Here is a 17,181-nt window from a genome sequence, read left to right as displayed (position 1 = left end):
TCAACCCAGTAGTAAGTGTTCTTATTGTCTATCGTCACAAAAACAATTCAAAGTTATGCGTTTATATTTTCATTGTTCGCTCGACTAGCACTGAAAACCGTCGAAGGCTGGAGAGATTTTTGTGGTTGTTTACAAAGCGCAGACCATTTTCATAAGCTTTTCAGGAAAACCGGTGGTAGCATTGATTCATCTGTAGTAATTTTTCAATTTCAGGAGCTATTATACCAACTGGCAATCGATTCCAATTGGCAATTACGATATCAATTCCGAATGAAAATGTGTCATTATGATTCGTTTGTGGGGTGACTCGGTGCGGAAATGGGCGTTTCTGGATTTCTTCGTCGCAGTTGCGCTATCGTGTTCGTTTCTATCGCGTTGCTCAACTGGATTTAAACCCAACGATCTACCCAGAGATACCGGCCAATGTGGCCGCAATCTGTACAACGCTTCTGGTCAAATAACTTCACCGGGATTTCCAAACGGCTACAAACCGCTGGTCTCTTGCGAATGGCACATCCAAGCACCAGCAAACGGCTGGTTTATTCAGATCTATTTCAGAAAGTTTGACACCGACGAAAAGACTTCGAAATCTAACGGCGATGTTCTACGAATTTATGACCGCTACATCAGCGGTGAACGCGACCAGGCAAAATGGTCGTTCGGCGGAATCGTAAAAAAACAGAAAATTCTTGTTCGTTCAAATAGTGTGTGGCTGTTGTTTGAATCTGACCACAGCACCCCATCACCTGGCAAAGGTTTTAAATTAGATTATAAATTTATTAAAATTCACGATTGCTCGGATCCTGGTCAACCGACTTGGGGACACCGAAATGGAGATGATTTTCGAATTGGTGCTAAGATACAATTTGACTGTGATGATGGCTATGTACTGATTGGCGCTCGTGAAATAGAATGTCTGACGGCAAATGATCAATCTGATCAGCCTGTGTGGAATTATCACACCCCCAGTTGTTCTACCCCGTGCGATAGTGCAAATAGTTCGATAAACCTTTCTCGTCACAAGGATGTAATTTTGTCGCAGGATTTCCCGAACAATTATTCCAGTAACCACGCGTGTACCTGGATTATTCAAATGAACGAAACTTATCTAAATATTAACCTAACAGCCGATGTTTTTGACGTTTCCACCGGTGACACTTTCCAACTCTATCGAAATACGACCGACATATCGCCTTTCGCCGTATTCTCTGGGGACAGTCCATTCACGGGCATAATAAGTGAAAGCAACGTACTAATTGCGAAATTCATATCAAGCGCGGAAAGCAGCGGAGGGCATTTCAAATTGTCTTATACCATTTATAGCAACAGCTCGAAAGTTTGTCTCAATCCACCTGAGGCCATGAATATGTACATCGGCGTGGCGAAATCCTATTACATTTCAGGTGATTTCGTGCAATATCGCTGTCGCCAAGGTTATGTTCTGGCGCGGAAAAATAGCGCGAATACATTTTCTACGTGTCTCGGAGAAAATAAGTGGTCAATCAGTGATTCGCAGTTACCCTCGTGCGTGAGCCATTGTAAACGGTGGAGTTTCAAGCAAAATAGATACGAAGACGTTATATTGACCAATCAAACGGGAGTCATACTATCACCTGCTTATCCGCAACAGATGCCGAAAGGGACGAAATGTTCGTATGCAATCCGCGCTAACCCCGGCCAAATACTGGAAATACGGTTCGAAGAAGTCGTAATAGATAATTTTACGACTATAACCGTGTTCGATGTTAAGAAAAATGTCGAAACCTTGCTCGTGTCATTAACAGAGATTTCTAGTTTCGGTAAAGTATATTCTACATCTAATTCGGTACGTGTATCAGTGCAAAAGATGGGCGGGGAGAAACAGGGTACATTTGTCCTGACATACAATGCGGTGACTTCGGAATTTTGTAAAAAGCCTCACGTCGAATGGGGCACGGTTGTGTTAGGCAATAATTCGATTGGGAGTTTTGCTCAAATTCGCTGCGACTCATTTTTTCGGTTGTCTGGTCCCAGCAGTTCAATTTGTACAACCGATGGATTGACGAATAGATGGCATCCTCCACTTCCGCGGTGCATCGGCCAATGTGGAGGTACCTACCACCACCCCAGTGGCAATGTTGTTTCGCCTGACTATCCAGCAGTTTACCACGATACAGATCCTTGTTTCTGGAGCGTGAGGCTAGAAGAAGGGGTCTACAGCGTAACTGTAAATGTCCTGGAATTGCATCAACCTCCGGGTACCTCGTTAGAAATCCTAAGCGGTCCCTACGAAAAACAGCTCCACGGCGAATGTATCATCGGGAAAGCTTGTCTCAATATCACTTTTGACATGGACGGAAATTCGTTCCAAATAAGACTCAAACCGGGATTTAACGCCGAAGGGATAATATTCAAGTTATTCTATAGTACGACGTTGAAATATCGTCCTCCGAAATTCTGTCCTCTGATAGACACTCAAGGTGGATTCCTTCAAATAGACAATCAGCTAGTCAAGGAAGGAACGGGAGTGAAGTTGAATTGTCACCAACCTTTTGATTTAATTGGAAGTCAGAAAATCAGTTGTACCAAAAATAAATTGAATGCGCTGGAATGGATTCCCCCACCTCCTAGTGAGTTTTCGACCGTTTCTCACTTCTAAAAGTTCTGATATCGATTTATCTTTATTTTTCTGTATTCTATTTGATGGTTTACAATTATTGTTTTCAGTTTGTGAAATCCGATGTTTACCTGGAGGAATTGAGAGAAATACTGCTGGTATGATAGCAAGTCCCGGATATCCAAATAATGTGACACCTGGAACTCATTCGTGTACATGGCTAATCCATGCAACGCCAGGGTTGTTTGTGGCACTATCGTTCAGGTATAATCCAGGGTTCTTTAAATGTTTTACAGAAGTGCTTTTTATTTGAATTTGGAAAATGTTGATTATTGTTTAACTTGACCTGTAACTGTCAAGGCATAACATTCTCAAGATGCGCAATTAAGAATTTCAATTCGTTCGAATTTATTATTTAGGTACGTCAATATACCGCCCCCGTTGGGAAATGAAAACTACATAAAGATTTACGACGTTTTTGGTGGTAAGGAGAGGTTGCCTGGGCGCATTGTTAATGCAGCTAGCAATGTAATATCTACGTCATCGGTCGTCAAGATTGAAGTGAACTTGAACGTGAAACAGTCGGGCCGGTATAAAGGGTTTCTTATCGACTATGATTTCGTACATCCTCCACAAACAACAACACCAAAATCTTCGACCACCTCTACAGTACAAATAACAAATATCCCAGGAGAAATAGTGGCAAGTATTAATCAGAGAACCATCTTAGATATATTCACATCCTTCGATTCCTTAAGTAACATTTTTATTGCCTTATTTTTTCATTTTAGACATCATCAACAAAAATGAAAGACCGAGTTAGTTCACTGAAGAACGTCCATAACCCCGCCCGTCCAAACGTCCCTATGATTATCGGCGTGATATTTGGTACAGTTCTCGTAGTTGTTTTGATACTTGCTTTCGTCTATTTCTGGTACCGAAAGCGGTATCCAGTCCGCCTTGTTATCGGAAGAAAAATCGAAAAGTATTCCAATCCGATATACGATCGATCAGTGTCTACCATCTCTACGATGTCGCTTTATAGAGGCCCCGATGGTGTAACTCTCGGTGGTAATAGGACAAGTGAATTAGGCGATAGTTGTGAAGGTTTAGACAATCTCGCGTTTCAAATATCAAACGAAGAAAATGCTAATACTTCTAACTTTCGAGAGGATAAAGTCTCCCCGAAAACAGCATCTGCGACAGAAGATAATTCACTCTCACGTTTAGAGGATACGATCAGCGACGAGGTTTGCGTCGATCAAATAGACGTGAACGCGAACAATCCACCAGAAACACGTGGTCGAAATAGAACTGTTCGCCATTACACAAGTGCTGGATCTAATCCACCAAATACTGAAACCGACGACACCGAAAATCCGTCGTTGCCAGAACCTCGGTGTGACCCATCGATAAGTCATTCATCATCGACCCCGCAAACGGAAGCAGCTGGCAATACTATTCATGCAAGAACTGTGCCAACGATTACGTTAACCCCGCCTGATGATCAACGAGATATCCTTGAAGCTCAAGTTTAGTTGTTGCGTGATGTTCAATTGATAAACGTCTGTGATTAGTGCGTATAATATATATATGTGCATCGTTTTGTGTATGATCAAAAAATAAATCAATTTTACACTATAAGTCCTTCCGGACTTGAATTTTAATTACATACAAAATGTCCCTCGGCTACACTTCTTAAAATGATTTGTACAAATCGATGACGATGTTTTTGACGAGAAGTGAGAAGATGATTCAGAAATTGCTTTGTATCTTATAAGATTAAAACCCACACCTAACGATGATTTCTGATTAGAGAGTTCGAAACGTCGTGGGCATTTTGATTTTCATTTCCATGTACGGTATATTGCGATAGACGACGGCTTCCTGCTGGTATCAGTGATGTTTCTGTTTGTGCCTGAAATGTATTTCATTCGTATCGGTTCTTAAAAGAGGAGTTTTACAGTCGATGGGGGCCGTGTGGGCGGTTCCCGCGCCACCAGATATTTTGATTTTCCTCGTCAAAAGGCACTACCGTATCTTTCATTTAGCCAATGAAATTCGAAATAGGATTTACAAAATAGGCCTACTAGCTACTAGTAGTCGGTGAATTTCACAATGAAAATATTCATTATTGTTCGAGAAAATACCTATCCCGCCCGCCGATCATTGGGTAGAAGAATCGGGCAGGGGATTCTGGAGTGGTCCAGCGATCGGAGACTCCCGCGCGAGTTTGGAACGCCGTTCCGGCGCGTTACCGCTTGCCTTGGTGTCCGATGATAACGGTCGGGGTTAAAAGTAGTCAGACTCTCGGCGAGTTAATAAAACAATACTTTATCCAAAGGGACCACGACCAACTAGCCACTTAACGGCTCGCGGACCGGTGGACGTATAGCAGAAGTGTGCGGCGTCCGGTGCCGAATCCATTGCTATGCCCGAATTGAGCCGGTGCCGGGTCCGGTTCTCCGACCGGTTTATACATTCTATCGTGTTTCCGAGGATCAACATTGGACATAGGATCAACATTCCTCTTGAAAAAAAATGAATTTTGCACACAAATCAATCAGTAGTATCTGAATACCTATAGATATATTTTGTTGACTTCTGAATCGAATTCAGAAATGTCGACAGGTAAGCTGCAATCGATTCCACGCGTGTTTCCATCAGGCCAGGCCAAAGATCACTTAAAAAACCGTAACCGTAATGGCAGCTTTTTCAACTGCAGAAATTAATATCTAGAGAGTATAGAGGGTTATATTACTTTCGGCTGATTCATGCTTTCACGATCTTACGTCCAAACACTTGACACATTGACAAACACACGTTAACAAATAATGTATTCTGTGCAACACTAAATCAATTCAAATCACATGTGTGATCATTCGATTCAATCATGTATCTTCATTCAGGAAATAAGAAGCGATTCCTGTACTCTGGTTCAAAATCAAGACAAGATTCTGGGAATGAAGATTCTTACCATCATCCTAAGAAAGACTGCACTAAGTCTTCTGGACCTAGTAATGGTATGTTGTAGTGAAGCTTTCTCATAAAGATTTCTGAAAGACTGATGTTTCACCCAAGTCTCTGTACTGGATTTAAATGATAGAATTTCCATTTTCAGATGCTTTGGACTTCGGAAGTGTGTGGGACATTAAGAGTAATGTGTCAATTTATGCTCAGAATTCTTTAAATCAGGATGGCCAGCAAAAACCTGCACGCAATAATTATTCAAGATACAGTAACTTCAGAGGTAAGTACAGTACAAGCAAGATGTTCAATATTTTATTTTGAATCGATATGCTCAACTAAGTATTTGATTGCGCACTCTCATTATCAATTTTCAGACAATAATTTTGCCAGTCGCTCTCGCTCAAACTCACAAATAGGAGGACCCAGTGGTCGCCAAGAGGGAAACCGTGTAACGAGTAAATCATTTAGTTATTCAACTGCCAACAACGAATCGTCGAAGATTGATCTAGAAACTGAATCGAAATATCGCCAACAGCCATCGATGTTCAGAAACAGCGGTCTAGTTGCCAATAGTAGAGGTGTAATGAACAATAGCAAGGGTGTTCAACCCAACAGACATCATAAGTATTTATAGTGTATGTATAAATACTTGGTCGTTAACACCTTCACTAGAATATTTAACTGTTCTTAACTACCAACAAAAATACGTCATGAATTCAAGAGTAAATGACACTAAGACAGTAAATGTTGCGCAGTGAATTATTTCTTCAGAGTAGACTAGACTTAACTGTTTAGCTTTCTGTGTGAAATTAACCCAGTGATGGGGTATTTCTTGTTGATTTTCTTGTTATATTTGAGTTGAAGATTTGTTGTAAAGAGGAACTAAGTCTCTTCTAATGGTGCTTGATGGTTTAATGAAATCAATTCTATATGAATATAATTGGAATTTTTCATGAGGATAATGAAATGGTGATTTAGAATTATGATGAACGTTGTAACTGCCTTTCCATGGATTTAAATGTTTAATGCAATTAATTAACCTTGGAGCCTAGAATGATATTCGTTGTTATTTGTGCTACTCTGTCTCAGTGAAAGTGCCATCCATGTAATGGAATCTGATTTCACCATTCCATGTTATGACTTTTCACAGATGTCTGATGCTGTTCAAAGGAGAGTATTGCACTTCATTGTTGAAATGTTAGTCCAAAGTTTAATGTCTTTTTAGAAATTTTGTCATTCCAACGGTGTAGATTTCAGAATGGTATTGCGAAGCACTACGTTTACATTAAAAATCAAAGTATGTCAGTATTGGCTGAAACTTCTTTCTTTCGAGATGATGGTTTATGAAGCTATATTTGTTATACTACTTATCATAGTGGTAAAATGTATATGAACAAATTTCTCTTGTGAGGCCAAATATAAATCAGTAACAGCAATTTAGTTAACTGTTGTTAGTGTTTTTGTGTTTATAAATGAATACCATATAAGATGACAAGAGAATAACTGGAGAAAACCAGAAGTCATTCTAGTACAGAAGGGGAAGATGACTGAAATGGAGACAAAATGGACCAACTACCGGTAGATTTAAATGCTTTGGACGGAGAACTCGGCGCTGCCACATCATCCATACAACCAGCAAACAGTAATGCTTCATCGGGAAATAGTGACAATAATGGAAACGGTTCATCGCGTATTGAGTCTCATAATGTGAACAGATCGAGACATTCGGAACGATTGACGTTAGTTGTTGATGATACTCGGTTTGTGGTCGATCCTGATATAGTCCGTTCACATCCGAATATAATGCTTGGCAGGTATGTTAGTCTCAGGATCGAGTTCTGTCAACATTTCCATAATCATTTTGTTTCCTCTCATCCCTACCATCAAAGATCAATAATTTTTGTTTCCAAATTTTGCGGATAATTGATTTATCACATTCAGAACGTTTAACTTCAAGACAACAATTTTACTCGGCACAATGTAACAGGGAATTTGAAGTAGCTGAAGTAATATCTGTTAGATTTTTCAGAGCAATCCTGGTAAGCTATTGTTAGATGATGAATTTTGTGTTGTCTTGCTACTGTTCACAAATGTCACTTGAAATACGTATAATTCTGTTCTGCGTTAACCTAATTAAATCTGTGTTCTTAACAAAAATCTGAATCCAAGAAAAAATTATTTACCCGTAAGTTTGACTTTAGAAACCATCAAAACCTTGAAGAAGTCAAAACATTGTAATGCAAATTTCATCGGTTTCTTAAGATACAGATTCGATCTAAGAAATATTGACGAATTTCCTTTCCCAGTAAAAGATATATATAAAAATTAATGGCATAGTTGCACATCAAAAAGTTAATAAATATGTCAAAAAGAAAATTACTTAGTTCCCAGGAAATTGGTAACAGCGGGCAAAGTGTGGGAGGAATTGTCAATACAGCAAATGAGAGTGAAACTGTTACAAGCATTATTGTCGTGCGTTTCGTCTTCGTTGATTTTATGTCAGATGAATCAATCTTAGAACCCCTGAATAGTTGAATGATTATCACAGAATTGCACAAAAGGATCAACGTTAGAGGTATATAGTAATTGTATGAAATTAATGCAATGAACAATTCATAAGTCGGGTACCGATATCTGTAGAAGCATCCATAAGACTGGTCTGGAAAATGCATGTCAGTTGATGTGTGAAATGGTAAGAAGGAAGCAGTAATTATAGTGATGAAAACAATGGCGCATCGTGCGAATTTAGGCGTGCATATCAAACGAGCTGAAAATGGAAAGACCACCACCGCAGCCCGTTCTAGAGATATACCTATAATCAACCATGAACTGCTGTAAGCCACGAATGCCATTGAAAACTCGTAAAAATAACAACTCATTAATGAGTTCATCAGAAAAATCGGGCCACTACTCTTAATGTGCAGGAGAATAAATTGTAGCACAGGCATCAGAGTAAAGTAGGTGCAAGCGAGAAGATCACATAGAGATAAAACAATTAGTTAGCGTAGGATAATCTGCAGAATCTATGATTAGTCATAATAATGAAAGTTGCTATATTTCCAAAAGTTCCCAGTAAGAAGGTGATTGGTAATATAACCAAAGAAAATAAACGGTAGCTACCAGATTTGTTCTCTACTGACATAAGCAGAACGTAACTGTTGAATGGTCGTCCGAAATCAGAAGAATTCATCATTAATCATGAGAAACTACTGGTATAGGTGGAGCGTATGTAATCTCACCAATGAAATATCAGTATCCTCACGGCAAACTAATCATATTATCTCTCCTATAGCTATCATCACCATTTAATGGAGTCAGTTTTCTAAGACCTGAGTCTTCATGCTCCGTGGTTAGGCATAAATTATGATATGAAACTACATTGAATAATCAATGGTTTCATCGTAGACATTCAATGAGTTGAAATTATTTGGGATTGTGAAAGGATTGTAAAACATGCCGTATTTCTGGGGGATATACAACAAAGATTATATAAAATTGAATAATCATGCATATCTGACAATTCAAATGGAAATTTATTCTTTATTTCAGATGTATAACTTTTCCAAAATGAATATTTGATTAGATTATCTGTTGCCGGTACTGCTGTGTACATAATCTTTTCTTGGAATCAACCCTCGATTTGCCCATATTTGATACCAATTTGCTTTTATCATTGCAGGATTACTGCAGATGTGGTTATGCGTGATGTCCTAGGAAATCGGTGCCAGACATATACAATAGTATTTCAATTTCTTTTCTGAATTCAAAACAACGATTGCTAGCAAAAATCTGGACTCAATACCGGTAACTATTCAAGATACAGTGACATCAAAGGTAAGTACAGTACCGGTTATATGTTCAATATTTTATTCATTGATATATGCTCAACTAAGTATTCGATTGCACATTCTCATTATCAATTTTCAGACAATAATTTTGCCATTCGCCCTTGCTCAAACTCGCAAATAGGAGGACCAAGTATTCGCCAAGATTGGAACGCAATTATCAGTACCGGTATATCATTCAACTGTCAACAACAAATCATCAATGATTGATCTAGAAACTGATTTGAAACATTAACAACAGCCAGCTGTCTGGTTTAGTAGCGCAGCCAGCAGTAAAAATGGGTGTGTTCAAAAATCTGAAAAGTAAAACTGAAACTTGCGTTTAGGAACTTTCAGTATGCTTTGCCAAGTGCCACAGGCGCAAAGCAATGTTGGGGGTCTTGGGGTCCTCTCCCAGAAAACTTTGTAAATTTTGACCTCTCACAGATATTCTGGGGGCCTCTTATATTCCGATATTTCCCGAGTGTTTACAACTTGTGTTTGGGTAACTGTGAGGTGTTTCCGGAAAAGGGTGCATCTCCATGCACTTACTCAAGAATAAAAAGGCAAGATATTCATCAACTAAAATTAATTCAGTGAGTAGCCTATAATCATAAATATCCCAAATACATTAGGCTACGCGTTGGACTGAAATTTTTTTCACAGACTTATCCACATTGCGTGTTTTACTTTTCGGAGCTCAACATACATAATAACAAAAATACATATGTATTTTTGATAATAAGTATTTATAGCAGTGTATTTTACTATTGTAGTGTTTTCGCCTACACTAGAATATTTATCTCAACTCTTTAACATACATACGGTAATGAATTCAAGAGTAATGACACTAACACAGTAAATGTTGCCCAGTGAATTATTTCTTCAGAGTAGACTAGACTGTTTAGCTTTCTGCACGAAATTGAACCCAATGATGGGTATAACTTGTTGTGTTTAAGTTGAGGATTTGTTGTAAAGAGGAACTAAGTCTCTTCTTATGGTGCTTGATGGTTTTTAATGAAATCGATTCTGTATGACTATAATTGGAATTTTTGATGAGGATATTGGAAATGGTGATTAGAATTATGATGAACGTTTTAAGTGGTTACTTATTGATAAATAATGTTTAATACTTTCAGAGAACAGTAAACTTGTACCGGTACTGAGAAATTGGATACTGTATATGAAAATAATGATATTTATTGTGTTATTTGTACTACTGTGTCTCGGTTAGGTGAATATAGATAGTAGGCTCTTATTGCATCATTCCATGTTGTGACATTATCCCTGATTTCTGGTGTTGTTCGAAATCTTGAGAACGCACTTGCCTTGTAATTTGTTAAAATATAATTGTCGAAGAAGTGCACTATGTAGATTTCAGAATGGAAATGAATGAATCATTATAACGAACCAAACTATATGTAATACATTAAGAATCAAATTATGACAGTATTGGCTGAAACTTCTTTCTTATTTTGTGAGAATGCCTATCATTGTAGCATGACAATGTATGCACAGATTTCTGTTGTCAGGCCACATGATATAAATTAGCAATTTAATGGATGGACTGAAAATTGTGCTATTGTGTTCATAAATGAATACCATGTTAGATGACTAGAGGATTTTTGCTATTAATTAGACAAGACTGGAGTTTCGACCCGGTGTCCGGCCGCCCGCCGCCACATCTCTTACCAGAAAGTGCTGCCACCTGATGCAAAATTACTTCCGGGTTGGTGTTTATCAAATGAAGTTCTTGGAATAAATTGCATCAAGAGGACTGGTCGATGGCAATATGGTAATTGTTCATGGGTTCTGCGATAGTCTTCTATATTCTGAAGTGAAATATTTGCCGGTGTCATTCAGTTACACAGATAACGAGAAACAAACTCGAAGACAACCGAATAACACACACCGTCACTGATGAAAATTAGCAACAAATTCAATTCAGTCAAAATAGTCATTCAGTTTCACGATTCAATTTTGTATTGCCAAAATAAATCAACATCTTACACAATTCCTCCATAATTATATGATCTTTATTTCATATTTGGTTTGTAGATATGGTGACTGAGAAATTATTGATGATTTTATCGACATTTAATACGAAGACTCACGGGCCAGCTACATACATCTGGCTACGTGCCTAACACTTTGTGTGGTATGGCACATCGTAAGCCGACTAGAGAATATGATAGCAGTAGTGACACCGAATTCTCAGAAATTGACGAAAGAAGACGAACTTGCATTAAAAGACATAGGTGAGATCTCAATAGGTGATAACATGGACATAATTGCCACAGGTCGGAAATATTGTTATAGACATTTCATAACAATGTGTTTATTTATTTTAATCCTGATTTTTCATTTTAGTTCTATTAAACCACCTCGTTCAAAACCGTGTCTAGTACACAGAGGAAGTCATACTAGTACAGAAGGGGAAGATGACTGTGCTGTAGACGAAATGGACAAACTAGATTTGAATGCTTCGGACGGAGAGATCGGCGCTGCCGCCTCATCCATACAACCAGCGAACAGTAATGCGGCTGCCCGCAATCGACTACGGTCATGTTTATCCAGTGGTAGTCCGGCTCGTAATCAAAAAGGTGCTACATCGGGAAATAGTGACAATAATGGAAACGGTTCATCGCGTATTGAGTCTCATAATGTGAACAGATCGAGACATTCGGAACGATTGACGTTAGTTGTTGATGATACTCGCTTTGTGGTCGATCCCGATATATTCCGTTCACATCCGAATACAATGCTTGGCAGGTATGTTAGTCTACCAGTTCTATCTATATTTCTGTAATTATTTTGAGTCGTTTTTGTTTCCAAATTTTGCTGATGTTTGATTTATCACTTTCAGAATGTTTACTTCATCATTAGATAACAATTTTACTCGGCCCAATGATCGCGGGGAATTCGATGTAGCTGAAGGAATATCTGCTACTGTTTTTAGAGCTATATTGGTAAGTTATGTTTTGTAAGAGCTTTGAATTTAATTCTATCCTACTTACTTAATTAATCATTCAGTTTGGATAATTCATAACTTAGATAAATCTATTTTTGGCTACTGCCATGAATAATAGATAATCTTTTTTGGACCTACCCTCAGTAGGTACAAATCCAATGTATTATCCGTGGATTAAGATTTAAAGAAATAGTTTTCTGGAAATACACGCTCGATCCATCTATATTTGATACAGATTTGTTCCCCTTTGATTACAGGATTACTACAAATGTGGATGCGTGCGATGTCCTCCTAGTATATCAGTACCAGAACTGAGGGAGGCGTGTGATTATCTACTCATACCATTTGATGCTACAACAGTGAAATGTCAGAATCTGCGTAAGTATTTTGGCAGAGAGCATTCATTCAAATCTATTCACTTTAAAGTGAAGTTGAATGATTACAAAATCGAGCTGAAAATTGTCACTAATAAAGACGTGTTAACCATATTGTTCATTTGTTTATTGATAATGTCATAATCAAATTGATCAATTTTGTTAGGTGCCTTACTCCATGAATTATCGAATGATGGAGCGCGTCTCCAATTCCAGGACTTTCTTGACCACTATATTTTACCTCTGATGGTTCACTGCGCACAGGTAAGCCAGTTCTGTAGAAATATTAACATTGAAATTAGAGTATGTACGGTATCCTTTGCAGTTAATAGATGGCGCTACTGTTTTTTTTATGAATGAATGTTATATCTTCTAGAAAGGAGATCGTGAATGTCACATTGTTGTTCTAACGGAAGAAGATATTGTTGACTGGGATGAAGATTATCCACCACAGATGGGTGAAGAATATACTCAAAGTATGTCACATCTCTATTCCATTTTTCTAAAACAAAAAATTCTTTGGTTCAATTCTGAAAAATAAAACATATCTCCTAAAATGTGTTCCTAATGGCAGTCTGGTCTGTAAGTCATCTTTCATGTTGTTAGGAAATAAATTAATTCGTCGTTTCTAAGAAGTTAGGCTTTTGAATATTTTCTGCATCTGCATGATTGTAACCATTAATTTCAGGTATAAAATAATGTCATGTAGGGCAATACAAATACGCAATCAATTTTCTTTTCAGTTATCCATAATACGCATCTATACAGGTTCTTCAAATATATCGAAAACCGAGATGTTGCGAAACAGGTGTTAAAGGAACGAGGCTTGAAAAAAATACGCTTGGGTATAGAAGGCTATCCGACGTACAAAGAGAAAATAAAACGTCGCCCTGGAGCGCGACCAGAAGGTAAGATTTATCCGTAGCCATGTGATAAAACGGGTTACTATTTCGACAGCAAGTGAAAATAACTGTAAATTATTTTATGCTTAGTTTGAGTTCTTCTGATTTACAGTGATTTACAACTATGTTCAGCGGCCATTTATCCGTATGTCGTGGGAAAAAGAGGAGAATAAAAGCCGGCATGTGGATTTTCAATGCGTTAAAAGTAAATCGATTACGAATCTTGCTGCTGCAGCTGCAGACGGGGAAATCGATCAGATACCGGCTCTACAGGCAGCACCAGTCGCTGCTGTTGTACCTGATGCCATCGATGTGGCGAACATCGTGCCGATAGTTCCGCCGCAGCCATCGCCATCCGAACCATACCCCGGCGTTCAGTTACCCGTTGATGAGTGACCAACTATGCTCCGAGAAAACATTTCATGTGCTGATTTTATGATCTAATGATTCTTCTTTCAAACTCTTCGCTCAAATAGAATATCAGATGATGCTATTTGTATATGTCGTGTATTTCGAATGCGATTCAATTACTGATATTGCATGAAATGTCTGTACAGGCGGCTACATGTGTGAACTCAAAATATTGTCTGCAAATCAGTGCCTACACAGTTAAACCATACGATAGAATCTAACGCTAATCAAGGTGGTTAGCTCCTTTGCTCTATTCTGCTGGGATGATGTATTTAGTATTTGGTTAACTTATACGACATATAGATATATGACATTTCAGTGATAATGATTAGATCGTGAATTTTGGTTGTAAATGTTCTGGTTTTATTTGTTGTATCAGGTTCCATGTACAACTGTAATTTCTGTAGAGATTTACTATATTGAGATTTGTGTTGATTTCTACCGAGCCGGTACTTAGAGCAGTTCTTATTTTGAAACGCATATCAAATTTCGATTTTATCTATTAGGCACGTGATTGATACAATTCATAAAGCTTGATATTTATGGTGGCGGACGTTGAACAAAGACTTGTGTAAATAAGACTCATTTCTAACAATTCAGAATATACCTGTACATCAGTTATAACACATTGAGTCATGCATAATGGTCATTCTTGTTCATACATGGTTTGCGGACCTTGGAAGAACAAATGACCTGAAATGTCTGCGTTTTTAGATATTCTTCAGGACAGCGATCTGCAATAACTGCCAAAATTGTAACAATGATGATATACCGGTAGCTCCGTTCATGGAGAGTTGAGTATAAGTTTCTATCATAAGGCCAAACAATTAACAAACCCAAATTTCATTCACATCTAATGATAGTCACCGTTTTTAGATTTCAAAAGAATAATTGATAATGCATCGATGAGATGACAAATTTAAGTTTGAGCTAGAAACAGATTATTTAAAAAGGCAAGTTTCAATGTCAAGTTTTATTGCCTAGTGTCTGCGTGTGATAACGCGTATTAAATTCAGGTTGCATGTAGTAATTATTGTTTCGTCTCTTTATGATGATAAGTTGATGATAAGATGATAAGTTATATTGTTGTTTTATTAACATTTGGATACACTTACATGATTTCCCATAGTAAGTAAAAAAAAAAATGCTGTGTGTATTAAATTCATATTGCTTTATCTTCAGTTTTTATGCATATTTTACGACAAATTTTAATTTCTGTAAAGATTTTAATCATTATGCTACGTGCAGTTTGCCATGAGACCTGAAGTTCATTTTAAGCCGATGAAGTGTTAATTGTCAGTTATTTCATATTCGATTTATATGTATTAACCATATAGTTAACTATGTATAGTAGATTCTGTCTACCTTTTATTCCTCATAAGTTATATGATTTTGTAAGTTGAAATCAAGTGTACTTTATGAAATGCGTGATAGGAAAATACTCCACTTATTAAAGGCCAGATAAAATTCTTAATTTAGATCAAATAACTTTGGTCATTAATCTTCTGTTCACAACTTCGAATGATTCATGAGGGACTGCAAATCGTTGTTTCAATTTTTAATAGTGTATTTCATAGTGCAGTGAATCAATCAATTTACACATTTGTGTCTGAAATCTGTTCAGAAATAGAAATTCTGAATGGTTTGTAATTGTGATTGAAATATAATTTAAATAAAATGTAATCGTATCTCTTTGAGTCAGAATAGCCTTCCGAAACCAGACGCTTCCATAAAACATCGAAATGATTGCTGCTTTCAACCATTTCTAGTGAAGTAATTTATTTTCTTTGTACATATTTTTGTATCAATATAATTTAGTAGGTTTTGTGTTAAATTGGTTCTTAGAACAAACTGAATTCCACTACAAGTCATGTAGGTTACTGCTATTGTGTGTTCATCGTTTTATTCATTAAATTGAAAAATAAAAGCAGTAAGCTTTGCCTAACTCATTTTGACAAATTTGGACCATATTTTCAGACAATCTAAAAGAATGCAAATCTTTTCTTTTGTGAAAACAAGACTAAAAATTACCGAAATGTTGAATGTATACCCGATCAACATTTTTTTCTAGCCCAAAAGGGACTATGTCTGAGAGGGTCTGAGGTAGGTGAAATTTACTCTAATTCAGGCATTTAGGTACAACTACCAATCAGTGTAAATAATTCTTGACATTCTCACTATCAAATGATAGGAAGACAGATTTATCATTCAGTTGTAGTGTTTGTTGATAGATTGATAAACGAACATAGGTTATTGTTTCATGACTGTGACCAAGCTATAAAACGGACAAGCAGATACCGGGTATTACAATTATTGTTGGATAAAACAATATGAAATCGGCACATGTAACCGCAGCGTGAATTCGGAAAAAATTTTGTACATGTAGTATGATTATGTTTTCTCTTTGTTCAGCGAAGGGTAAAGTATCTATTCCGTTTTAACAGTGTGTGCTCGGTATTTTTATTGTACAACTAACAAATGCTGAATAACTTTAATTTGATTGGGACCAGCTTCTTTAATATTTGTCTTATGGCAAATTTAGAAAATGGTTCTTTTATTAGTTTTATATGTAAACATGCTAACTATATTATATCTGTGGTTTGTATAATGGCTATCTGGCACCTTTTAGTAATGTTTTTGTGGTATGTTGCTAAATCGTCCTTGATGAATTTCGAGCTCCCTAAACCTGTATTTGTAAATAACCTTGTAATGCTTTCTCACGATGTACTTGTATGTATGTATGTATATGATATATATTAAAAACGATAAAAAATCTTATATTTGTTTTGTCTCCTTTTACGGGCTGTGAGGATTATAGGATGTATTTAAAGCTGATCGGATATATATTTGAGTTTGGAGAGAATCTTTTGGCATGATTTGTGATGATATTTGCGTTGAGGATTTCAGAAAAGAATGCTCTGGAAAGAATCTAACATGTCACTGCACCGAAGCGGTATTGAAATTGATCCGTTTGAGACTAAAATCAGAATGCCTTGTATGGCTCTTGTATTACTGGATTTTAGTTGATGAAGATAGTGAGTGAAAGGCCTATCTTATACTCAAATAATATTGGATGGTTTCTCATTTAAAAGATCTTGTATAAATTTCCTTCCTTTTGAATTTACTTGAATGA

General features: G+C 37.2%; 3 protein-coding genes across 3 annotated transcripts; all 3 read left to right on the top strand.

Annotated features, from left to right (window-relative positions):
* The first annotated feature begins 286 nt into the window (after positions 1–286).
* LOC141915510 (CUB and sushi domain-containing protein 2-like) lies at positions 287–4,171 on the top strand. Its single transcript, XM_074807079.1, has 4 exons — positions 287–2,609; positions 2,707–2,860; positions 3,016–3,298; positions 3,388–4,171. The coding sequence occupies exons 1-4, from the start codon at positions 287–289 to the stop codon at positions 4,132–4,134; spliced, it is 3,507 nt and encodes a 1,168-aa protein (XP_074663180.1). The 3' UTR covers positions 4,135–4,171.
* Positions 4,172–5,090: 919 nt separating this feature from the next.
* LOC141913703 (uncharacterized) lies at positions 5,091–6,994 on the top strand. The gene is made up of 4 exons (XM_074804972.1): positions 5,091–5,227; positions 5,506–5,619; positions 5,718–5,846; positions 5,941–6,994. The coding sequence occupies exons 1-4, from the start codon at positions 5,218–5,220 to the stop codon at positions 6,198–6,200; spliced, it is 513 nt and encodes a 170-aa protein (XP_074661073.1). The 5' UTR covers positions 5,091–5,217; the 3' UTR covers positions 6,201–6,994.
* A 4,113-nt stretch (positions 6,995–11,107) lies between these two features.
* On the top strand, positions 11,108–16,809 carry LOC141911689 (BTB/POZ domain-containing protein 10-like). Its single transcript, XM_074802694.1, has 9 exons — positions 11,108–11,185; positions 11,449–11,648; positions 11,761–12,162; positions 12,257–12,359; positions 12,619–12,739; positions 12,902–12,999; positions 13,112–13,211; positions 13,479–13,643; positions 13,750–16,809. The coding sequence occupies exons 2-9, from the start codon at positions 11,551–11,553 to the stop codon at positions 14,031–14,033; spliced, it is 1,371 nt and encodes a 456-aa protein (XP_074658795.1). The 5' UTR covers positions 11,108–11,185; positions 11,449–11,550; the 3' UTR covers positions 14,034–16,809.
* The last annotated feature ends 372 nt before the right edge of the window (positions 16,810–17,181 follow it).

The sequence above is a fragment of the Tubulanus polymorphus genome, chromosome 1, assembly GCF_964204645.1.
Source record: "Tubulanus polymorphus chromosome 1, tnTubPoly1.2, whole genome shotgun sequence".
NCBI classification, from domain to species: domain Eukaryota; kingdom Metazoa; phylum Nemertea; class Palaeonemertea; order Tubulaniformes; family Tubulanidae; genus Tubulanus; species Tubulanus polymorphus.
The sequence above is the reverse complement of the archived record's forward strand: the minus strand, read 5'-3'. Positions and strand labels throughout refer to the sequence as shown.

Excerpts from the sequence above, each read along its gene's own strand:
- LOC141915510 (XM_074807079.1), top strand. The coding sequence starts at position 287 with ATGATTCGTTTGTGGGGTGACTCGGTGCGGAAATGGGCGTTTCTGGAT. Across the intron at positions 2,610-2,706 it reads ATGGATTCCCCCACCTCCTA|TTTGTGAAATCCGATGTTTA; the intron begins GTGAGTTTTCGA and ends TATTGTTTTCAG. Across the intron at positions 2,861-3,015 it reads TTTGTGGCACTATCGTTCAG|GTACGTCAATATACCGCCCC; the intron begins GTATAATCCAGG and ends TTTATTATTTAG.
- LOC141913703 (XM_074804972.1), top strand. Across the intron at positions 5,620-5,717 it reads GTCTTCTGGACCTAGTAATG|ATGCTTTGGACTTCGGAAGT; the intron begins GTATGTTGTAGT and ends TTCCATTTTCAG. Across the intron at positions 5,847-5,940 it reads AAGATACAGTAACTTCAGAG|ACAATAATTTTGCCAGTCGC; the intron begins GTAAGTACAGTA and ends ATCAATTTTCAG.
- LOC141911689 (XM_074802694.1), top strand. The coding sequence starts at position 11,551 with ATGGCACATCGTAAGCCGACTAGAGAATATGATAGCAGTAGTGACACC. Across the intron at positions 13,000-13,111 it reads TGATGGTTCACTGCGCACAG|AAAGGAGATCGTGAATGTCA; the intron begins GTAAGCCAGTTC and ends TATATCTTCTAG. Across the intron at positions 13,644-13,749 it reads CCCTGGAGCGCGACCAGAAG|TGATTTACAACTATGTTCAG; the intron begins GTAAGATTTATC and ends TCTGATTTACAG.